The 22,851-nt window shown below is 36.9% G+C and overlaps 5 protein-coding genes across 9 annotated transcripts; 4 read left to right on the forward strand and 1 right to left on the reverse strand.

Annotated features, from left to right (window-relative positions):
* The first annotated feature begins 122 nt into the window (after window positions 1-122).
* On the forward strand, window positions 123-2,870 carry LOC140785671 (probable adenylate kinase 7, mitochondrial). Of its 4 annotated transcripts, none has more exons than XM_073133631.1 (5): window positions 123-540; window positions 1,170-1,312; window positions 1,723-1,921; window positions 1,994-2,023; window positions 2,425-2,870. In XM_073133631.1, the coding sequence occupies exons 1-3, from the start codon at window positions 208-210 to the stop codon at window positions 1,850-1,852; spliced, it is 606 nt and encodes a 201-aa protein (XP_072989732.1). In that variant the 5' UTR covers window positions 123-207; the 3' UTR covers window positions 1,853-1,921; window positions 1,994-2,023; window positions 2,425-2,870. The 4 variants fall into 4 exon arrangements, 3 of the variants coding, with proteins under 3 accessions (XP_072989732.1, XP_072989731.1, XP_072989733.1); XM_073133632.1 differs by lacking the exon at window positions 1,994-2,023 and having other exon boundaries at window positions 126-408; window positions 508-540; XM_073133630.1 differs by lacking the exon at window positions 1,994-2,023 and having other exon boundaries at window positions 125-540.
* Window positions 2,871-3,288: 418 nt separating this feature from the next.
* On the forward strand, window positions 3,289-6,968 carry LOC140787160 (adenylate kinase 4-like). Its single transcript, XM_073135942.1, has 6 exons — window positions 3,289-3,514; window positions 4,524-4,669; window positions 4,774-4,893; window positions 4,974-5,141; window positions 5,648-5,737; window positions 6,648-6,968. Exons 1-6 carry the CDS (start codon window positions 3,400-3,402, stop codon window positions 6,744-6,746), a joined length of 738 nt encoding a protein of 245 aa, XP_072992043.1. The 5' UTR covers window positions 3,289-3,399; the 3' UTR covers window positions 6,747-6,968.
* A 1,368-nt stretch (window positions 6,969-8,336) lies between these two features.
* On the forward strand, window positions 8,337-11,203 carry LOC140786391 (uncharacterized). The gene is made up of 5 exons (XM_073134784.1): window positions 8,337-8,593; window positions 9,719-9,790; window positions 9,877-10,043; window positions 10,132-10,243; window positions 10,860-11,203. Exons 1-5 carry the CDS (start codon window positions 8,555-8,557, stop codon window positions 11,064-11,066), a joined length of 597 nt encoding a protein of 198 aa, XP_072990885.1. The 5' UTR covers window positions 8,337-8,554; the 3' UTR covers window positions 11,067-11,203.
* Window positions 11,204-11,541: 338 nt separating this feature from the next.
* On the forward strand, window positions 11,542-17,957 carry LOC140786390 (COP9 signalosome complex subunit 3). Its single transcript, XM_073134783.1, has 11 exons — window positions 11,542-11,813; window positions 13,017-13,132; window positions 13,245-13,491; window positions 14,286-14,343; window positions 14,410-14,499; window positions 15,125-15,187; window positions 15,554-15,643; window positions 15,912-16,070; window positions 16,158-16,279; window positions 17,449-17,521; window positions 17,600-17,957. The coding sequence occupies exons 1-11, from the start codon at window positions 11,626-11,628 to the stop codon at window positions 17,663-17,665; spliced, it is 1,272 nt and encodes a 423-aa protein (XP_072990884.1). The 5' UTR covers window positions 11,542-11,625; the 3' UTR covers window positions 17,666-17,957.
* Window positions 17,958-18,920: 963 nt separating this feature from the next.
* On the reverse strand, window positions 18,921-22,828 carry LOC140787541 (uncharacterized). 2 transcript variants are annotated; one of them, XM_073136516.1, is made up of 4 exons: window positions 22,264-22,828; window positions 21,079-21,537; window positions 20,657-20,960; window positions 18,921-19,546 (listed from the first exon to the last, which is right to left on the reverse strand). In XM_073136516.1, the coding sequence occupies exons 1-4, from the start codon at window positions 22,747-22,749 to the stop codon at window positions 19,374-19,376; spliced, it is 1,422 nt and encodes a 473-aa protein (XP_072992617.1). In that variant the 5' UTR covers window positions 22,750-22,828; the 3' UTR covers window positions 18,921-19,373. The 2 variants fall into 2 exon arrangements, with proteins under 2 accessions (XP_072992617.1, XP_072992618.1); XM_073136517.1 differs by having other exon boundaries at window positions 21,079-21,510; window positions 22,264-22,825.
* Between the last annotated feature and the right edge of the window lie 23 nt (window positions 22,829-22,851).

Raw genomic sequence — 22,851 nt, forward strand, 5'->3', positions numbered from 1 at the left:
TCTAATAATTTAATACAAAACTCTGTGCAAAAATAGATTCATTTCTTTTCATTTTATTTAATCAAAACTCCAATTCGTCGGTAATATAGCATGTCAGCATGTAGCCTTCTCGTAATTTTCTCCACTGCCATACTTATTTACGTAACCTTCCTCTTATCTCTCAAGAACCGCAGATCCCAGAACCCTTTCACTCTACTTCTCGCCGCCATGGCCGGAATACTCCGGAGCTCCGCCGCATCTCTATGCCGCCGTCGCCTGGGAAAAAGAGGTGGAGTACTGGACCGATATGGGAGGAGGAGGAGGAGAGGAGACGTCCGTCGTCGCCAGCGGGAGTGGAGGAGTTGGGTGGGAGGGAGATGGGAGAGGTGCAGTGGGTGTTCATCGGAGCACCGGAACGAGGAAGCACGTGTAAGTCTCTTTACAACAAGGTTGGCTCTTTCTCCACTTTTCTTCTTCCATTGGAATTCCTTGGTCCCTTACATCTCCATGGGAACCCTCGTTCGCCAGGAGCTCAGACCTCACTCGTCTCTTTACAACAAGGTTAGCTCTTTTTCCACACTTCTTCTTCTTCCATTGGAATTCCTTGGTCATTTATGTTTAGATTTGGATTCGCAAATTTGTAAGTTTAAAATTGTTTTGGAAGCTCTTTTTCCTGTCCGCCCTCCCAAAATTTCGGAATATTTTTTAATCTGATACTTCCCGAAAAATTCTTTCGTTTGATGTAATAATTGGAATAATTTCATCTTCTTTTTTTTTTTGTTGGTGTAATTAATATTGGGGATTTCGCGCCGGCAATGTTCGCTTCTCCTCTTTCCGGTTGCCGGGATTTGGGAGGGGTAATTCGGGCAAAAGGAATCCACTAGACCGAGTGCGGAGGGTATTGTAGGGATTTTAGGAGCTGGGCTTCGGTTTGGAACCTTCTATCGCGGGTTTGCTGGCTTACCAGATTTGCCCCTGAACATCTCCTGGAGTAAGCCAGAATTGTTGTTCTGGGAGTTCCCTCTGAGTTCAGAAGAACCAGAGCGGTCTGTTATTGCTTATTATTTATGGTAGGATAAGGAAATTCTATTTGCCATATATGCCTTTGGTTGTGTCTCACTGGTATTGCTTCTCAAATTTGATGCTATTGTTGGTCGTGCTGAGTTTTTTGCTTTGTTCATGTGCTCAAGATCGCGAATGCCGTTAAGCGAAAGGGAATCTTGTTCCAGAGGATATCATTTTTGGCTTGCTGTCGAAACGACTGGAGGAGGGATACTACAGGGGTGAAAATGGATTCATTCTTGTTGGGATCCCACGAACTTGAATCCAAGCTGTAAGGATGATATTTTGTGGCAATTTGCATCTTTTGTGATAATTTATTTGTTGGCTGTTGATCTTTATGTGGGTGGTCTCACTTTGGAAAAATAGTTATGTTCTGAACCTGCTTGCTATGATAAGAAATTAGGAAGTAAGTCCCTTTTGTTCTTTTATGTTATTAGAACATCCGTACAGAGAACAAATTGCTGTTGCATATGTGGGCATAATCATCTTTAATATGAGATATGGAGATCCACTTAATTGAATAGAGTTTAAATTTATATCTAGCATCCAATGTTTCTCAAAGAGTTGAAGTTGTTGCTGAACAACTTTACATGCATTAGCATAGTGGTATATAATCCAGTTTACTGCAGAAATCCTTGATCAGATAGTGGAGAGTGACTTGGTAGTAAATTTCAAATGCAGGGAGGACTCTTTAGTGACGAAGCAATTTGGAAATGATGTTCATTCACACTGTGGAGAGCCCTTTGATGCAAGAAATTCAGAATCTATTAGCCTTAATCCATGTCTGGCAACATGTACTCAGCATGCTTAGCTGAAGACTTCTGATTCAGTAGATCTGGAGGGTTCCCAAGGGAAGAAAATATGTTCTTACTTTGAGCAGGTAATTTGGTTGTTCCTCATATGTTGTTACAATTTCATCATGAGATATAAAATTGATGTTGATTCTTGGCAGGCAGGTTAGCATTATATGTTGTTCTTTATGGTGAGTTGACTATTTGGATTTGTCTCTCATTTCTTGCAAATTGCAACACTATTTACAATTTGTATTTTTATCACGTAAAGGAGGCGTTGTCTTATTTATTTTCTGAAGTAAACCACTATATATGTTTTAATAGAAGAGAAGTTGCAATAACTTTGTGATTTGAACTGTTCAATCTTCACAAAATCATACTGGAGAATGGAGATATACATTGTGTAGAAAATCAGCGACTAGTGTAATCCAATTCCGTTCAAACTTATTCTCCTAATATCCCTATAGTTTTGCTGCATTCACCTTTTCTCCTACTAACCTTGCTGACATTGATGACTTCATTCAAAGAAACTAGTATCTAATGAACAGATTTATCTTGGTAACATCTCTTACATTCATTTGGTTTCTCTCAGACCAAGCTGTTAGAAGATTAGTACAGGAGCAGAGGAAGCTATTGGACTTTCTGCCTGGGAGAAACCTGGCGAGGGCTCTTGGCTGCATTGCACCCACAGCATATGGGTGCTGTCGATTCACCTCACAAACTCCGGGCAAGACCCTTTCTTTTTCCGTTTTGAGAAACAATTCACAGTGCGACTTACCTTCAGTTTGACCGGCTATTTCTGCCTCGGTCCATGAAACCAGTTGAAGAACCACAAAGATTCTGCAAATTTGTTCTAACCTGCAGCATTATGAAATATGAATGTCTGTGGGTTTGTTTCAGAGAGCTTTTTTTTTCTAATATATATATATATATATTTATTTCTAGAGATCTCTTTGATAAAAATCTAAGCGTTTCTGCAGACAACTCACTTGTTTGTAATGCACAATATTTTAATGAATAGGGGATGTGTTCAGAGAAGTCTTCTATGTTTGTTAGAACAACACTGCTGTTTTCATTTGTCTTGAGTTTGTGAAGAAGGTAAGATCCTTAATTTTACTTCAGTTCCTAAGCTTGAGACATCTTTAGATGTCTTCTAGTGAAGTAGGTGCAATAAATTTTTTATCAAAGAGATATCGATAGTGTTTCAATATTTATATATCCACTTACATTTTTTAAAAGAAAAAAAATGTATCCATTTACATTTTACAAATATGGTTGGTTGATTAAAAATAAATTAAAATAAATTCGTCAAAAATGACGCCACAGCAGAAAGTTTGGTAAGAACTCAACGATCCAATCAAGGTTCTCGTCCTTGCCACCAACCGTAAATATCAACGGTGATCTGATGACAATACGTGTCAGTGAACAAATCGAACGGATCATTTTAACTCAAGTCGTCAAGAGAGAGAGCTTTTAAGAGGTCCACCCGACCAGACCTCCACCCCAAAGGCGCCATCTTTTCTGTTCCTTTTCTCTCTTCTCTCTTCTCCGATTGATCTCGATCGAGATGGGGAGCAGCGGCGGAGTGGATTTGGCGGAGATCCCGTCGGTGGATCTGATGACGGAGGTCCTCCGCCGCATGAAGTGCGCCGCCAAGCCCGATAAGCGCCTCATCCTTATTGGTATCTCCTCTATCTCCGCTCTCTATTCTTTGTTATTCTCTTCGATTTTGTGCTTAATCTGGTGAAGATTTACACTGTTTCATGTTATTTTCTCGGTAGTCTCTTGGTCAAATGAGAGAGACGAGTTCTTTGCCTTGGTGTTTCCTCCTGAGATTTTTCCCCTTTTTCTTGTTTGGGACCGCACATTTTGTGATGAAAAGTTAAGATCTTTTGGGCCGTGGGGATTTTTGGACGAAAGTGGGAGAGAACATTAGACTCGGGGTATTTTTAAGAAAATTTTGAGGGAAGAGTAAATCTTTGTAGGCGACGAGAAAAATATAAAGCAGAAGTCGAAAGATGGAAGAAAGAGAGTGCAGATTATGGCTAAGATTGCAGAAGAAATTAAGTTAAAGGAGGATGTTAAGGACTTTAAAAGGTGGGGAAAGGGGTAAAAACGGATCATTCATATGTCCTGTGGTTACTTCATATTCTTTAATTCATTTCCTTCATTTTAAACTGTAACGAATTTGTTGTTGTCAACCTTATTTGTTCAGTAAGAGAGATCTGAGACAAAATTAAGTAAACATCTCATGTTTTCCTAGCAAGGAGATTTTTTTAAAAAAAAATTTGATAGTGTTTTTCCGTTAAAATGTAATATAGAAGTGGAAAACAAAAATTGCTTCCTGATGTTGCTATGTAATAGGAAGGATAGCTCTTGTAGTCTCCATTTAGTTTCCTCCTTGAGGAGGAAATAATTTATTTGTCTTTAATAGTTTAATTTACTAGCAGTAGTAGTTGTTGTTCGTATTAAAGCATTTGTGCACTTTATATTCTCTATATAGATACATTCCATTAAACTCGAGGTCTTAAACCGCATATACTCAGAAGCAACTTTTCATCTTTCCATATATTCCAGACGGTACACTGCTTTTGAATTTCTGCAAACTTCTTGTGTTTATGGAAGCATACTGTTCGTGCTATTTTCTTTCTACTACCATGTGCATTGTCACGAATGGTACTAAAATGACAGGTCCACCTGGATCTGGGAAGGGCACACAGTCACCTATAATTAAAGATGAATATTGTTTGTGTCATTTGGCCACGGGTGATATGTTGAGAGCTGCTGTCTCTGCTAAGACTCCTTTAGGGATCAAAGCTAAAGAAGCCATGGATAAGGTACTGTCCTACAACTTGAGGTTTTTCAATTTAAAGAATAGGAATTTGCTACTTTCAAGTACTCTTTACATGCTTCAATCATAACTTATTGTCCTCTCATGCAGGGAGAGCTGGTTTCTGATGATTTGGTTGTTGGAATCATTGATGAAGCCATGAAAAAGCCATCATGTCAGAAGGGTTTCATTCTTGATGGATTCCCAAGGACAGTTGTCCAAGCAGAAAAGGTTATAATTATTCTCTTCTACAGTGTACAGACTCCTTGATTCGTACTATCCTTATGATATTAACAAGCTCATTGTTGCAGCTTGACGATATGCTGAAAAAGCAGGGAACCAAAATTGACAAGGTGCTCAACTTTGCAATTGATGATGTCATATTGGAAGAGAGGATTACTGGCAGATGGATCCATCAACCTAGTGGAAGGACTTACCATTCCAAGTTTGCACCTCCAAAGATTTCTGGAATTGATGATGTAAGTGACTGAGCATCAACACTAACTTATCCAGTACATATATTCTCTTTCACTTTAAAGTCCATGCCCAAATATAGTCACGTGTTGACTAATAATGTTTCTGAAGTTTTTTTTTTTTCAAAAATCTACTAGTCTTATGTTCCACCTATTTCCAAATGATGTGATGAACTTTCAGCAGCTTGACCTATGACTGGTTTCTGGGTTGAGGAAAGTTGATTGTATGGACATTTTTTCTATATTATATGAGAAACTATGCAAAATGAAGAAAGTTGTGTTTTTTATCTCCATTTTCATTCTCGTGGGAAGCTCTTTAGTCTTTACTTGCATAATAGTTTTATATTCTGAGATGCTATATCCTGAGTTACCTTTTCTTGGTTATTGTTACATATATCTATTGCCCATTTTACCTCTAAAAGGTCTCATTGTTCATGTATGTCTTGCACTCTTGCTGTCTGAACATAGCATTTTGGTGGGGTTGATATAATCCTTATTTCTTTACCTCACAGGTCACAGGGGAGCCTTTGATCCAACGAAAAGATGACACAGCAGCAGTCCTTAAGTCAAGGCTGGAATCTTTCCATAGACAAACTGAACCTGTATTTTCTCTATTCATGCATTCATATTATTATTTTTTCTCCATTTGGCTTTTCTTACTTTTGCTCGTCAATATTTGATTTCGTATCATTATGAAGAAAAAACTAATGGGATAACTGCTAAGATAAAGGAAGAGTTACGCATGGAGTAGAGCTAAGGATTCACATTATGGCTTTTTTTAATCTATGGCTATGTATATAGAAGAAGCCCATTTAAATGATGTCTATTTATATTTCAGCTTTATGCTAACAAGCTTTCCTGTAATTTGTAAGGCCAAATTGTTCTCACAGCTGTCATATTATAGAAGTAAGATAATTTGTATCTTGACAATTGAATTGATCTAGAAATGATATAGATGATATATATGTCTAGGTTAACCCAATGGTTTGGTTTCTATCTAGCTAAATGCCACCCTTGATTTAAACCTTTGGTGACTAAAAGCTCAATTTATATTCTTTGCATCGAATAGCTCTTGCACGACACGTACCATGCTAACAGCACTGTCTATGGGTATATAGTGCCCATGCTAGCACGACATGCACCATGCTAACAACATTGTCTAGGGGATAAATAATGCCCATGCTAGTGATTAAGTAGTTATTTTGGTGAATAAATGTTAGCCTGCTTAATGCAATATTCATTCCCGTGGTTAGGAGAAGATACAACAGGAGATGGAGATCCATCCAATAACCAATTATTAGCTTAGCTCCAAGGAGTACTAATGTTCTGGAAATTGCTTAGCAAATGGTCAAAATTCTTGTTTTCAAATATCAGGGTCCATAGTAGGCTACTAAACAGTTCCACAGTATACAATTTTCATCTTTGAGATTGCATAAATATGTTAGGCTGTACTTAGGATTTCCATCTTCAAATCACACAGCATGTTAACATGATACTGTCGTTCTTTTGCAGGTCATTGACTACTACTCCAAGAAGGGTATTGTGGCAGAACTTCATGCTGAAAAACCACCCAAAGAAGTTACTATTGAGGTTCAAAAAGTACTTTCATGAGGAAGCTCTTTTTTTATCCAGTTAAAACTGATAGCTTATTCCAACCCAACTGGGTTGTCTTTTGAGTCTTTCACAATGCATTAATGGCGGGAAGCCCTGCTTCATTTTTTTTTCCCATCTTAAAGTACACAACTCATTTTTGTTAATCTTTTTGAGCTTCTAAGTTTGTGAACGAAATGGTTCAGAATAAAGTTCACATGGAGTTTAACAATTTATGCTGAATGAGCTGTTATTATTATCTTTCAGTGAAATCCTTCTCAATTTTAATTATTACCTTGCAACTATATAAGATTTTCAACTACATCCATCAAGCAGCTGTTCTGGTTCATATGGACCCAATCTTCTATCAGACATTTTTATCATTGGAGGCCATGTCTTTTGTAGCAGAATTCCCTAGCTGGGAAGTTTCAATGGTTTTGAGAGAAATGGAATCTGAACTTCTTGCAGAAGGAAAGCAAGAAAAAAAAACATGCTTGCACGAAATTTCCGATGCTGTCGTTATCTTGGAAAATTTTCATGCCTTAATTTTGTAATCATGCTACCATTCAATCTCATGCCATGTTCAAATCATACTCTTCAATTTATGGAGAAGAACCGAAGAAGACATGATCAAGTTTAGGTTGCCAAAGCTTTTGCTACTGCTTGTATCATTCAGATTTCAGGGTATCTGCCAATCCATCACAAAGTGTCAGTGAGCAGCAATTAGTTATTGAGAAAGTTATAGGTAGGAAGGTTGGCCTTACCTGTTCAACTTATAGCCAATAATTCATACCTCAACAAATAAACAAATAAATGAGAGGATATAAACTTCACTCAATCCATTATAATCAAGATGATTTATTATCTATATTTGTATAAGCAAGACAATTTTATAGATACCCCATTTATACTGTTATCAATCTTATTCTTAGGGGTGTAATGGAACCGAGCTCTCTTTAAGGCTGGCTTGAAATTAATTCTGAGTCTCAGCCAAAGGATCAAAGCTTGACTTGAATTTAATCCAGCTTTAATTGAAATGTTGGGAGATCTACACTTTGGAAAAACATATATATATAATTATCTACATAATTGCCAAAAACTTTCAAAATATCATAATTTTTTTAAAATATCAGAATTGTCACTAAAATCTTTTGGTTCTTTCCAAATTACTATTATGATTAATTTTTAGTATAATATTCCTATAAGATTACTATTAAAATTATCAAACACATATAAATAACTAATATACTCTTTCTCTTTTTCAGTAAAATATTTATCCATAATTTTTATCTTGCATTGAAAAAAAAAGATATTTTTGTTGTACCGTAATATTGAGTATAATATTGGATAACTTTTAAATTATTTAAAATAATTTATATAAGAAGAAAATAGTATTTTTAAATTTAAATTAAGTTTTAATTATTATTTAGGTAGATTTAACTATTGAATGATATTTTTTGTAAGAACACAATAATTTTGGTGAATTATGATATTTTTTTCAAAAGAATTAGTGGGAATTATGTTAAAATCCTTAAAATAAAATTCGAGCCTGATTGAAGCCGAGCTCGAGCCGGCTTTCATTATTTTGCAAGGCCCTGCCAGCTCGTTGGCAGTATCCAACTGTAGAAAATTAGTGCAACCGGCGCTGCAGACGATCCACTCCGGAGATGCGAGGGGTTTAACGTGCCCTAGTTCCTTTCCCCCGAGTCCGAGGTCCACCAACACTCCTGCGACGCCCGATCGCTTCCGCCGCCACTCCCTGCCACCTTTCTCCGCCGCCGCCGTAGCCATCACTGACGTTCTCGTTGTAAGCAGAGAAAGCGCAACCAATGGCTGCTACCACTCAAGCTTTCAGTGGGAATCTAAAGGTAAAATTCTTGATCCCTTGTTTTTGTCTATCCTTCTTATTATTGTTGATTCCCTACTCCTTTTCGCTCGAGTTTTGTATGCTCATCTTTGCCGTTACGGTAGTGTAGAGCAAATGGATTGGTGGTCACTTGTAAGTTGAGATTTCTCGGCTTCTTTCTTTCGACATAATTTATTGATGTATGTTTGGTAAAGTGGTTAGTAATTTATGAGACATTTGTTTGTACGAAACCTAATAATCTATTTCCAATTCTTTTGGCCGAACTTAAAACTATCATGACCCAGCAAAATGGCTTAATAAACTGGTTGATGTAAGTAAATATTGAGTGCAACTGATGAAAAAGAAGTATAAAAGTCACTATTTTCTTGGTTCCAAGTTCCAACCGTAAGAGATAAATGAACCTCTTTAGCTGGAACTTTATATTTTCAATTCACCTTGTATCTTAAAGTATATGTTATATCTTTGGCAACTGAAATTCTGACAAGTCTTGAATTCGAACTTGAATACTAGAAAGATTAAGGTCTATATTTGACTTTACCTAAGGGTTCTTTCTGTTTGATAAAGATCCCTATCTTATTTAGGTGCTCAAATGACTTTTCCAACATTTTGCAGAGTGACACTTTTAGAGTTATCATCATCTAGGTTTATACTTATGCTTAAGAGGATGAGGTAATCAACAGAGAGAACATGATAAGGTATTCTAATGCCTTTGCCTTCTTGTGTAATCAAACTTGGAGCTGAAAATCCCTAACTTGCTTAACGTTTCTTGTCAAGAAACATTATCATGTAACTGCTGAATCTTTAGCTCCTCTTGTTATGTTTCCAACCTTATAAACTCCCTAGTATATGCACTTCTTTTGTTAATTGGAGGTTTTAATATTCTCAGCTTACTAATAGCTTGGGCCTTGGGAAAATAGTGAATGTAGTATGCTGCAACTTCCTCAATTAGCTGTTTCCAGTATGAGAAGTTATATCTAGGTTAAACACCCTTTAGGAGTGAGGTACATCATTCAATAGGACAGTATCCAAAGAGTACTGGCGTTAAAATACTGTCCATTAAGATTATCATAACCGCATTATCAAAGTCTAAATGACATTCCACTCGCATTTTCTGTATGTATTGCAGAAAGCACTTGCTGGCCTGAGAAGAATCAACTTAGAGGGTCTGCGCTGGCGCGTATTTGATGCAAAGGGCCAGGTTTATAGCTATTCTGTTCTGTCAATTGATATAATAATCTTTATGTGAGCCTACGAGGCCTTACCCACTATTTGGGCTTGCAATAGGTGCTTGGAAGATTGGCATCTCAAATAGCAACTGTAGTTCAAGGGAAGGACAAACCAACTTACACACCATACAGAGAAGATGGAGACATGTGCATTGTGGTCAACGCGAAAGACATTTGTGTCACCGGAAGAAAAATGACGGACAAGGTTTATCATTGGCATACAGGGCAAGTTTCCAATGTTTCTTCTTGCCTAAAAGTTTTGGTTGGACTTAGATTTTGTTTCAATTTCATCTGGGTCATGCTTTGTTTATAGGTATGTCGGGAACCTCAAGGAACGGAACTTGAAAGACCAGATGGCAAAGGACCCTACTGAAGTGATTCGCAAAGCTGTCCTACGGATGCTTCCACGGAATAAGTTGCGTGATGTAAGTATATTTTCACTTATTTTGCAAACTTTTTTTCGGAAACGTAATGATTTCCATCCATTCCTTTGGTTCTTGATGAAAAAGTAGAATGTTATTCACTATTCAGATGTAAACCTTACTCTATATTTCTATATATTCCATTGAAGTCGGTGACTGTAATATTTTCATTGTAAGTTTTTTTCAGTAGTGTAATGTTTGATGAGCCTGACTGTGCTTCACATGATATTCAATCTTTTGTTCGTAGTGAACTAAGTTTGTCATCATCATTCATGATTGCCAACATGAGATTTCATATTTGACTCAGGAAAAGCCATTTTGAGGTTCTGATGTAGGCATGACCACAGGGATTGTTTCTGAGGTTAACTTGTGCAGCATTGTGGCAAGTAACTTTGAAATTGTAAATTCTTGATTCTGTTTCCTTTTCCTTGGTTTCTGTTGTCTTCTATTTTGACGGAAACTTGCTATCACATGAATCACCTTATATACAATAATCACTCTGGGAGAAACCAGAATCAGTAGTGCCTGTAGGTTTCCGTGCATATAGGTTATGAATGAGTTATTGCTATGAATTTATGTACATTTTGTCCGATGTCATGTTTGGTTGTAATTAATCCAGGATAGAGACCGCAAGCTGAGGATATTCTCCGGAAGCGAGCATCCGTTCGGTGATCGTCCGCTTGAGCCTTATCTCATGCCCCCTAGACAAGTGCGGGAGATGCGTCCGCGTGCAAGGCGTGCGCTCATCAGAGCACAGAAGAAATTAGAGCAGGGAAGCAACACTCCAACAAAAAGGAAGAAAGATAAAGTTGAAGTGAATGCCTAAAGAATCTAGTTTTCTTTGAACCCAGTGTTCTACTGTGTTTATGTCCCAGCTATCCGTTTATGTGATGCAAAGTCTTTGAATGGATAAAAATTTTAATGCCAGAATAATATTGAGAGGCTTTTTTGTGATGAAAGAAATTGTTGTTCCTGCATTAATTTTTTTCAAAGTTCACTAAGTTTTAGGGATCGGATTGTTTTCAGTTTCCAAGGCAGGTACTTTCTCAACTCCATTGAAGGATCTGTGATCGTTATTCTTCTATTCTCAAATGTTCCAATTTAAGGAGCCTAGGATTAGTATTAGCGAGGCATTCAGAAAGGTTAACAGAAGATTCAAGACAGTCGTAAACGTCCTCGTGATTCGTGTCTGATCAGGGATATATGATGTCTTGGTCTCCAACAACTTGGGCCCAATCAAGTTAAAGCCCATAATTATTGTAGGCCTTTAAAGATAAGGATAGAATTGGGCCTTCTATTGTTTGGAATACACAGCCCTACAACAAAGCAAATTAGCTTCTCTTCTTCTTCTTCCTTTCTCTCTCTCTCTTTCTCTCTGCTCTCCAATGGAGTCGTCCATGGAAGCCTTGGTGGCCCACATCCAGGGCCTCTCGTCGACGCCGGAGGAGGTCGCGCACCTCCACTCGATTCTGAAGCAGTCGGAGGAGTCTCTCCGTGCGCATAGCTCTCGCCTCGCCCCTTTCCTCCACCAGCTCGATCCCTCCGTCCACACCCTCGGCTATCTCTATCTCCTGTAACTCTATCCTTCTTCTCTCACCCCCTGTGTTCGTTAATGTGATGCTTTGGTCGTTTCGATGCGATCTTTGCTCTCTTTTTAGGTCGTTTTGATGATTCTGTAGTTGCTTTTAGGGTTTATCTTATGTTACAATTTATAGGATGAATCGAATTTTTTTTTCTTTTTATGTAATGTAGTCCTTAGCGTAGTGATAATCATATAATAGTAATAAAGAGTCGGGTTTCATCGTCTGATTTTAATTGTTCTCATTCTTTTTTCACTTCAAATAATTTGTGCTAACCTACCGAATTAATTAGTCCTTGGAGGCATTTGTGCTGCATCTCAATAAGCTGGAGGCTTTGGAATCTCTTCAATGACAAATTCTATTGACTGTTGAATGGAATGGAAAGATGGAAAACCTCCTTAAAACTGATATGAATGTGCCTGATGTTTCCTATGCTTTCTTTAACCAATTGTGATCATTTCTTTTTAGATTCTCTCTTTCTGGGTGATTGATTGTATCGGCCATTTTAAACATTGCCCTTGAGAGTTGAACCTGTGAAACATGCGTGATGCATCTTGTTAACTCCAACGATATCACTAGGTGCTTATTTTTTTCTGCACTTTGGTTGGCATTACTGCCTCTTGATCTTGCCCTTTTGTCTTCTAGAGTAATTGGGCCATTGAAGGCAAGTTAGGTGTGGAAAACTTATGGATCCTTATTGTTTGTTGGAAGATGTAAAGATAGACCTAACAACATGAGAGATTTCATAAGATGATAGCTCTGTCAACCTAAAATTTGGACGGAGGCTTAAGGCTAAATATCATTATAGTTAGGTTTAGTTGGGCTTTGAATTGAGAATGAAAAATGTAGCAATTTAATGTTAATTGCATTTTTATTGGATGGAGATCCTCCACTATCTTATTTTTGTTTTCTTCTTTCTTTCTTTTTTAGAAGTATTGTAGCATCCCTTAGTAGTAGCATCTTTTTTGACAAATGTTTTTCCTGTTTAATTTTGAGAGTAAGATAAGTGAGGATTTGAGCTTAGCTACTATTAGGATGAGAAAGTTTTATTTCTTGTATAACAGTCTTTTCATTTTCATCGTCTGATTCTTAACATCATCTTCTTTGTTCTGAGGACCATTTTTTTTTATTCCATTAATCCGATAGTGAAGATCTTCTTTCTGGAAAAATCACTATTCTGTTGGTATCATTTGCAGGGAGGCATACTTGTCTGGACCAATTTCTAGACAGCAAGCTGCTGATCTTCTTTCCTCAGTTGTTGACTTTATTAATTCCTGCTTGGTGGAGCAGATATGTTTGGTACCTGATAAATGTATAGTATATCTGACAGTGCATAGCATTTTAGTCCTGCAAGCTAATTCCTGTTTCATCCTTTTTGTGATTCCTTATGGTGACACCATCAAGTAAAATTCTTGTATATGCAGTTACATCTGTATGTAGGAATTTGAAGGATCAAGTCATGCAGCTGCAAGTGCCAATGCGGGGAGTAGCTCCCTTAAGGACAGCTATTCGTAAAATCCAAAGTTCCTCAGAACATTTGACTACTCTCCATTCAGACTTTCTTCTTCTCTGTCTTTTGTCAAAGTCTTATAAAGCTGGCCTAAGTATTTTGGAAGATGATATATATGAAGTTGATCAGCCGAGGGACCTCTTCCTCTATTGCTATTACGGGTTAGTGGTGTGGCATGGTCATGTTCTACTTCTATCTACTCGATATATATATACAACAACAAATACATTTTTAGTTGCCCTAATGACAAATTGCAATTTGCTAGTTTGAATTGCTATGCGTTACTTGTTGGCTATAAAGGGAGGAGAAATGGGAAATAAGGGACATCAAGATTTTTATCATCTACTGGTGCTACCTAGTTTACACTAAGCCCACATGTATTTTAAACCTAATATAATCGTATCATGGTTCAAGTACTATACACCAACTGTTGGATCTTTTATGTTTAATTGCATGCTCTTGTTCATTTGAGTTATATATATGGTAACCATTTTAACTTTTAGCTCAAGATGAGAAATCAGTGTTAGAAATATTCGTCATATGGGAAGGAAAAAATATGCTTTGATTGCTTGGAATTTCCATCAAAGTGCTGTTACAATTGGAAAAATGAAATAGTGGACATTCCCCAAGTTGTACAGTTGTATTCAATGTAGTCTCTGATACTGATTCATTGTTGAGATGATGACTTAAGATAGTCTAGGAGTATGTTAATTACCAGGGAGTGTCAATTTTAACAATCTGTTTGGGGTGAAGTGTTAAGAATTGCAAGAATGTGGACTAGATTTATCCTATTTAATGTGCCACGGCCAAGAAGTTTGTATTCATAACCAAGATTTGGTAACCTGCTGATCCGTGTGACTGATTCTTAATTTTTAACCTCATGAGCTTCATCCAGAAACTGTTAAAATGTATTGTTTTCTTCATTTTTCTAATTAACTGTTCCCTTGTGTTACAGGGGCATAATATATATTGGATTAAAACGGTTTCGCAAAGCATTGGAGTGCCTTCACAATGTTAGTCATAGCTTTTTCATACTTTTCACTAGTTAGTGCTCTGCTGATAACCAGAGATTGTTTCAGGTTGTTACTGCACCAATGACAAATTTAAATGCAATAGCTGTTGAAGCATACAAAAAATATATCCTAGTGTCACTGATTCTCAATGGGCAGGTATTTCCTTTCTTTCTTAGCACATTTTTCATTTTTTATGGTGATTAGTCTAAGGACTTCTCCATGAGAAGGTCTAAACCACAGTATATATGTATAATCAGTGACATCCTCTAATGTTCATGCTGCTGCTAATATCAGGAGATGATCTAATAGGTCTTGCTATATTTTACTTGTCATGAAGCATCTCAGAGTATGTACTGATTTTTGAAATTAATTCTTTGGTATAATGACATATTAGGCATTCTAAACCATTTATTTGCTGATAACCTGTTGTCATGGTCAGTGTCCTGAAAGTGTGGCAAAGTACAAGCCTTCATTGACTATTTTGATGAACTTTTTTATTCTTTTTTTCCCTTCTCTTTTGAGATTCTTTTACATGCTAAAAGAATTTGTTTTTATCTAGCAAAGTTAACTCGACAAATGTGTTTTTTCTTGATGGATTGCTACAATACTGTTTAAGTTTAAAGAGTTGACCTGGTTTACTAGATACTCATGAAAACATGTACAAATGCTCTATGGATGCTGGATAATATTGTTTGAATGGTTTCATGTTTGATAAATTACTACTGATTAAATTTGAGGGTATCTTAACATTGATTAGTAAGTTAAACAATTTCCGTAACAGGTTCTGGCATTTCCAAAATATACATCTTCGACTGCTCAGAGGAATCTGAAAAACCATACTCAGGTATTTCTAATCTGGACTGATAGAAAGTTCAGGGTTGATTACAGAAGCTTGTCAGCCTTGAATGATTAATCTCTAATTGAGTTCAGCTTCTACTTTATTTGTGTGTCTATCTATGATTAATTTCTTTATTAGGTGACAATTTAGCTTTTGGGTGATATATTTAGATCAATATATAGTTTCATCTTAAATTTCATATAGTAATATGTGACCAGAGTGGTGTAGATTAAGATGATTAGTTAAAATCATCAGAGAAACAATTCAATTTTTAGCATCCAAAAGGATGTTATAAATGCCATATTTTCTCAGTATGCCGTTCAGCTCCTGTAATTAAGTTTGATGGTTATTATATAATTTTACTTTCTGCAGACATATAATGATTTGTCTACTTGCTATGCCACGGGAAAATACTCTGAACTGGAGGCTTTTATCCAATCAAATATAGAGAAATTTCAATCTGTGAGTAACATTTTCCTTGTTCACTTTTGGATGTCTCTCTTCAGGCCTCTTTTCCATATAGTTTCACTGTGAATCATTGTTATCCTGGACATCCTCTTTTCTTTTCTATGTGATCTAGTCATTCAGCATTATTAGTACCTTTGGTTTTTGATGACTTATCAGGGGGGCCAATAGTCTGTCTTCTGTAATAATTAAGATCAATGTGTTTACTTGCGAAGGGATGCTTCTTGTATTTATTAAAAACTGGATTACTTTTATATTCTTTCAGGACAATAATCTTGGATTGGTGAAGCAAGTTCTGTCATCATTGTATAAACGTAATATCCAAAGACTAACACAAACTTACTTGACTCTGTCACTCCAAGACATCGCCAATGCTGTGCAACTCAGGACCCCAAAGGAAGCTGAGATGCATGTACTACGAATGGTGGGTTTTGCTGTCTTTCATGCGGTATGCCATGGTAGTTAGACTTTCTTGATTGTTTCTCAATGTCTTCTTTCTGCTTAATTCCAGATTCAGGACGGGGAAATATATGCTACAATAAACCAAAAGGATGGAATGGTCAGTTTTCATGAGGATCCTGAGCAATACAAATCTTGTGAGATGATAGAGCACATTGATACTTCAATTCAAAGGTATGTGATGGACTTTTGTCTTTATATTCATCTGCAACAGTCGAGAAGAATTGACCTGATTGTCAAGGTTAATATGTTCGGAGATGGATAAAGGGGTTTATCTTGTAGAGTGTCTGATTCAAATTATAATGACACCAGTTTATATCAGATTTGGACACTATAGGGTATCAGCTTTTCCGTAAGCTTTGGTCTGCAAATTCATTCTGCTACTTTCCAGAGCAACGTTAAACTTATTATTATATTTCGCGATAAGTGAAACACCTTTTTTCTTTCATTATATCTTTCCCCTGGTAGCTTCTCTGTTCAATATTCATTTTCTCCATGGGCGTATACTTAGAACCTCTATTCTTTTTTATGACCATGAAACTTAGTGTTTTCTTATGATTTCCTTTGCCCATCCTAGCTATTATATTTGACAGTAACTTTTCAAACTTGCCATTTTGTTGACGGTAGGTGATCTTTTATGACACACTCTTCATACACAAGATTCTGTGCACAGTTTGTATGTTGTCAGTTGACAGCTTCATCATGTTACTGCCTGCGATTCTTATTAGGAATTTGTATAGAGAAGAGCAAAAAAGACTTATTTCTGGTTTGAAGAACCTTTTGTTATCAGTAAACTCCTATCTCTAAAACTAAAATTTTAAGAAAACATAAAACTAACGAATATATTGATACATAAGATAAATGCAACAATAAACTATATGCCAGATATTCAATCTTTTCCCAGAGAAATAAAAGAGCTTGCAACACCAACCCCATCAGTTGGTAGTGTCTCAACAATCTGCTCAATGGAAGTACTGGAAGATATTTGGAAGATTGCAAGGGCGATAATAATCCATCAAATTCAGTTAGTGTTCATGATGCAGACTTTGGTCTTGATACTTACATAGTTGCATATTTGTCCATGATAGGTAATCAATGAAATCAAATGCATTTTTAGAGGGGAAAGTGGTGGATAATTATCCTCCCTATTTTATTAATGATAATCACCTCAATTTGAAATATAGCTGTTATGGAATGGACATCTTTTTTGCCACTAATCTTATGAAACTAAAGCTTGAATAACATCAGTGGTTCATGGATCCATTTGAAATTGCTTTCACTGAGGTATAGCATAGACATGAACAAAGAAGAATTACTTATGTGCTTGTACTTAATCATCGCAGGTTAATGGCATTGTCAAAGAAGCTGGGCTCGATAGACGAGCAAATTTCATGTGATCCTGCATATGTGACAAAGGTGAGTTCCACAAGTTCTTTAAATTTCATTTTTGATGCAGTCTACTGATCGTTGGCTTGGTGTAAAAATTTCACACAGGTTGGAAGGGAGCGAGCAAGATTTGACTTTGATGACTTTGATTCTGTTCCTCATAAGTTCTTATGAAATTCACTTGGATGATGTGATATACGCGGGAAACCTCTTAAAAGGAATACATGCAACATGCAAAATCATTCAGGAGACACTGTGACACTCTGCCTTTGCCTTCGTTTGTTTGTTTGTTTGTTTGTTTTCAAAATCTTTTTATGAGCGAGAAATTCAACATTATCCATGTGTGATGAAAAACTGTGCAGTGTTTTTTCTCTCTGGATTTCTTTTTTGGCTACAGCTGATGGATTGATATATAACAATTTGGTGGGAAATGTAGGCTTCAGTTAGCAGAAGCTTTTTTTTTTAATGACCTATTGCAGCAGCAACCACTACTTGCTAACTCAGTATTGAGTTAAACTGCCGGGCTGACTCCTCGTCCATAGTCTTCAACTCTCTTTTGATTATTATAAATTATTTGTGTTACATGACAGAATTGTCCGCATATTCAAGAGAACTTATTGACATCATATTTGTTTGGCCCTAGAAATTAATGATATACAATGGCAAGGGAAATCTTAAATCATTATCCCACCACGTAGTCTTCATGATGTTGGTAGCTGCTTAGACAGAAAAATTCACTATTTTTTTATCTTTTTGCAGCATATATATATATATATATATATATATATATATATATATATGAATGAAAAAATCTTCTAGGTGCTGGCAGTTTTAAGCTCCTTAGTTTTTTAATAATTTTTTTTAAATTCATTTGGCCTTATTGAAATTATACAGTTAGATGCATAATTTAGCAAAATAAATGTATATTTTATATGCTATTTTTGCGTATAATCTATATAAATAGTGTGTGTTTTCTTTTTTACTAGATCCAATTATGTATTTTGGTAAATTGATAGTGCACTTCTGTATAGTCCCTGCGTATTGTTTAATAACACAGCAGATATGTTTTATTTTGTTCGAACTAAATGAATAAAAGTGGTCCAAAAGTATAAATTAAAAGCTGAGGAACCTACAATCAAGACCATAAGTAAAGAATCTTTTTATGCAGATTGCCCATATATGAGTTTTATTTATTTATGTTCCTGAAAAGAGTATATCAGTAAAGAATCCTTTTATCTCAAAAAAGATAGCTGAGGTCAATTTTGCATGTGTCAACAAAAAGAAATTTGCAAATCTATCATCAATAGTGGAATACCCTTGCAGAATTTTTCACTATTCACAGTGGTCCTCAATTTTCATATCCCGTCCACGGACTTTCAAAAAGAACTTTCATATTCGTTTAACATTTGTGCAATTGCAAACTTGGACATGGACATAGAATTCAGAGGTACATATATCTTCAAAACGTCAGAATGACAACGAATATATGTAAATAATAAAAGAATATACGACGTACAAGGGCAGTCTGCGAATCACGAGATCATTGCCTTGAGCAAGTCGAGAGAAAAAAGCACAAAAATATGCTTATAAACAGCATTTACAGCAGAATACTTCTCTCACCCTATAAAATTACAAGAGAAACTTTACAAATGCCGATACCTTTGAAGGGCTTTGAATGCATGCACATGAGCATAACAAGGAATTGAGCTGAGGGGAGAAATTTGGCTTTCATCATATCAAAAAGGCCAGAAATACCTGATGATTTTATTCTTAATTCTGCAATTTAACCAACCTGGCCATCCCTTGAGTTTTGAACATACTGACTGCAAGTTTTTCCAAATGTAGGAGTATGATAAGAGTTTTTCCAAATGTAGGATTTGCATCATGATAGTCTGATAAAGTTGTTTACTAGTACTTTAGCAGGGAACACAATAGTTTTACTGAGCACAAAAAGCATAAGAGTCAGCTCAAGGAAGAAAAGAGTGTTGAGTAATCCTCGGTCAACTGTCCATCCATATATAGTGATCCCACCGGGGTTGGACATCAAATAGAGAACTGCAAGGGCGGAAGATTAACAGGCAACCATAAGTATGCAACAAATTATTAGGTCATTTTTGCGACTCAATTGCATAGCAAGGATGAATTCTAAAGTACAACATGAAAAATGAGAAAGTGTGACTCCATGTCATACAGGATCAAGGGGGGACGGGAACTCAGTGTCATGAGAGTAGCCATGTAAAACTAGAGCTCTAGAAGCATTAACCTATTGACTGCTGGAGCTAAACTTTAGGGAGTTGCTCTTATTACTTATGCATGAGAGAGAAAACTACACAAACAGACACCAAGTTGAAAGGAAAATCCCATTGAGCCCTACAACCAGCTCAGTCAAACCTGTCTCCTTATTCAAGATTATAATTCTGCAGTGCCTAGGTATCAGCTGTTTACTGCACTGCAGCCAAAAGTTGACATTCCTTGGTCAAGCGTACAGTTGCTGAAACTTTATTTTATAACTCTAGTGAGTAAAATGCTTTGCTCAAGATATGCTAGTGATTGATTGCAATGTCAAAATGGCATTTTAATCTATTCCACGGTTTCAGTAAGCTTACTTTGGGAATTATATTCATGTGGATGCCTAAATTAGTACTTACATAGCTGGACAATGATTATATAGAAACAAGTTGAAGCAAAGAATATTTAACAAATTCTGATTTCAAGCTTAATAATATTGTATACTGAGTTATTATGGGCATAAAGGCTCATTTTAAGATTTAGATGAAAATTGAAGCTTTTACTCTAAAAGTTATCTTAGTAAAAAAATAAAGATAGCATAGTAAAACTGAGTGGAATACAAATTATTGAATAACTCAATGATTTTTATTTTAATGTGCCTTTTGTTTTCAACCTTGACAATGATCAAATCAATTGGTCAATATTACTATGCCCTTGATATGGTTTTGAGTGCAAAAGTAGTGTATCAACTAATTATCAAAAAACTTGATTTTCATTCTCTGTCAAACATTACCCCATCAATATTATCATAGTTGGAACTAAGTTTGCATTAACTCATAGGCATCTACCCATTAGCATCTCACAGTTTTTCTAACCACTGGTAATGTCATAACAAAAACGGTCTAAAGTTCCAATCGATTTGGAAAAGATACTTACCAAGTGCTTCACGCTTGTGGTATGATGACATATAAGAAGCTAGTTGAGCATTGCTATGCACCATGACGTTATCTAGTGATTCCAAGTCACTTTCTGAATAATCCATTAGTAATAGATTTGCTGGAAAGGCCTCCAAATTCCCAGAGCTATTTGAAACTCTGGTTAGCGTGGTATCACTAGAACTGCAAGTTACTAATGCATGCCATCTACTTGCTAATGATGCAATTCCTTGAGCTCTGTGAGAAATTTTAGCACCTGCATTCAGGCAGAGGATAATGGCAACAACTTGAACAACTGAAGACACCTGCCAATGTCAAGGAGACATGTATAAATGCTTTGAACTACTAAGGTCAGCTAAGCAACAGAAGGAATCACAAGTTCTAAATTATTGAGAATAAAGGAAAAAATTGTGCCATACTTACAGCTAAGTCACCACCATTAGTGAAATTAATTGTCCCATTATATCCTGTAGTCTGAAAAAGGACCACAAATTGACTTGCTGTCACAACCAAAAACAACAGCAGAAGAAATATCCGGAACCTATGGCTGATTTTGTAGAGATTATAACGTAGGCGTACATGTTCTTCCAAATACACTAAAGGGTCTGCATCTTGTTCCAAAAGTTTACCATAGTCCACAAAGTGAATAACTTGTAAATTGCAAACCAAGTTGAAAAGTGTGCAAGATGATAAAACAATTGCGTTCAAATAAGTCCACGAAGTAATGGAAGCTAATAAAATAACAACAGATCTCCAAATTGACTCATGAAATATGTGTACAAAGCGGAGGACTTCACGGGCAGTCTTCACAAGAAAGCATGGCAATAACCACCAGAGGAGTAATGAAAATAAGCCCTGCAATATGGTTTCCAATTGAACTTTCTGTTAAGATGGAAAGCGATATGTAAGAACTTGACAAAACTTTGGTACTTAAAGATGTGATTTATTGATTTAGGGCATAATAAAAATCCTTTAAAAAAATAGAGTACACAAGAAGATTCCAGAAAATGAACAAAGAGCGGGATATGCTTCTGACTAAGAACAAAGAGGCTAGAATTTAGCCGCTGAGATTTCTTTGCACACAAGTTTGTTTGCTCCAACTATTAGCTTCTCATCTCACAACATTTTTTCAGACTTCAATGGCTTTCCCACCTGAACCAACTAAGACCTAGCTCAAGCGTACTAAGCTAGAGATGGTAAAGAATTTTTTATAACCACAATATTTTCAATTTCATAACATAAACCTTCCAAAAGGTTCAAGATATTAGATGATAGGTAACTTAAAGATTCCTTTATCAAGTAAATTATATTAGAATTACTGAGAACAAAAATAGAATTCCAAACTTCAGCATTTTTAAAAGGGAAATAAGATAACTGAATGGTACAGTTCAGCTACTTCCTGAGTCTTCTTCTATAAACTCAGTCCTTCACCTAGGAACTTGGTGACGGGGGCAAAAAAGATCGAACTTGATAAACTGGAGTCGAATCTCACCAATTAACATAATTCTAAATTAAGGTAACTTGGTTCACATCCCATTCAACCAAAATCTAGTTACGAGTGGTCTAATTCTCCCAGATTACGTAACAAAAATAGAACGATGGCCTGACCTGGATCTTGTGGACATACTCCTTCTGGAACCGATCAGATTGCCCATGATGCTGGTCCACAAAAAGAAACCGCCGGATCCCATACTTGAACAGATTCCTCGAGACGCAAGCAAGCGACACCGCAGCCGCGGCGATCTCGGAGATCAAGACGCAGAGCTCGAACCCCTCAACCTGGTATTCCTCGCAGCTGTCTCCGGCTCGCCGGCGGCAACCGGAGAGGACGATGACGGCGGAGGGGAGCGCGACGCCGAGGAGGAGGAAGGAGGCGGCAGAAAGGAAAACGCTAAGAGGCTCGGCGTTCCGCGGGAATCCGAGGGAAGCGAGGAAGGACTCGAGGCGGCGGAGGGAGCGGTCGAGAGACGCCTCGCGAGGGCCGAGGAGAGGCGCGCGAGAGGACGGTGGCGGTGGAGCTGGAGCTGGAGGAGGAAGAGGAGGGCGGCAGTTCGCCGGAGCTGGGGCTCCGGCGTTGTCGTCGTCATCATCCATAGAAAGGGAAAGAGAAAGAGAAAGAATGGGGTTTTGATAATATATTTGAAGAGGTCGATGGCTTTTGGAAAGGGATTGGGAGGAGGGAAATGGATTGCGGTG

Source organism: Typha latifolia, chromosome 4 (assembly GCF_019914945.1).
Source record: "Typha latifolia isolate L0001 chromosome 4, TyphaL0001v2, whole genome shotgun sequence".
In the NCBI taxonomy this organism is placed as follows: domain Eukaryota; kingdom Viridiplantae; phylum Streptophyta; class Magnoliopsida; order Poales; family Typhaceae; genus Typha; species Typha latifolia.

Excerpts from the sequence above, each read along its gene's own strand:
- LOC140785671 (XM_073133631.1), top strand. The coding sequence starts at position 208 with ATGGCCGGAATACTCCGGAGCTCCGCCGCATCTCTATGCCGCCGTCGC. Across the intron at positions 541-1,169 it reads ACTCGTCTCTTTACAACAAG|ATCGCGAATGCCGTTAAGCG; the intron begins GTTAGCTCTTTT and ends CATGTGCTCAAG. Across the intron at positions 1,313-1,722 it reads CACGAACTTGAATCCAAGCT|GGAGGACTCTTTAGTGACGA; the intron begins GTAAGGATGATA and ends TTTCAAATGCAG.
- LOC140787541 (XM_073136516.1), bottom strand. The coding sequence starts at position 22,749 with ATGGATGATGACGACGACAACGCCGGAGCCCCAGCTCCGGCGAACTGC. Across the intron at positions 20,961-21,078 it reads CTAATGGTGGTGACTTAGCT|GTGTCTTCAGTTGTTCAAGT; the intron begins GTAAGTATGGCA and ends TGACATTGGCAG. Across the intron at positions 19,547-20,656 it reads CCACAAGCGTGAAGCACTTG|TTCTCTATTTGATGTCCAAC; the intron begins GTAAGTATCTTT and ends CCGCCCTTGCAG.
- LOC140786391 (XM_073134784.1), top strand. The coding sequence starts at position 8,555 with ATGGCTGCTACCACTCAAGCTTTCAGTGGGAATCTAAAG. Across the intron at positions 9,791-9,876 it reads TATTTGATGCAAAGGGCCAG|GTGCTTGGAAGATTGGCATC; the intron begins GTTTATAGCTAT and ends GGCTTGCAATAG. Across the intron at positions 10,044-10,131 it reads GTTTATCATTGGCATACAGG|GTATGTCGGGAACCTCAAGG; the intron begins GCAAGTTTCCAA and ends CTTTGTTTATAG.
- LOC140786390 (XM_073134783.1), top strand. The coding sequence starts at position 11,626 with ATGGAGTCGTCCATGGAAGCCTTGGTGGCCCACATCCAGGGCCTCTCG. Across the intron at positions 13,133-13,244 it reads ATGTTTGGTACCTGATAAAT|TTACATCTGTATGTAGGAAT; the intron begins GTATAGTATATC and ends TTGTATATGCAG. Across the intron at positions 13,492-14,285 it reads TTCCTCTATTGCTATTACGG|GGGCATAATATATATTGGAT; the intron begins GTTAGTGGTGTG and ends CTTGTGTTACAG.
- LOC140787160 (XM_073135942.1), top strand. The coding sequence starts at position 3,400 with ATGGGGAGCAGCGGCGGAGTGGATTTGGCGGAGATCCCGTCGGTGGAT. Across the intron at positions 3,515-4,523 it reads TAAGCGCCTCATCCTTATTG|GTCCACCTGGATCTGGGAAG; the intron begins GTATCTCCTCTA and ends CTAAAATGACAG. Across the intron at positions 4,670-4,773 it reads CTAAAGAAGCCATGGATAAG|GGAGAGCTGGTTTCTGATGA; the intron begins GTACTGTCCTAC and ends CCTCTCATGCAG.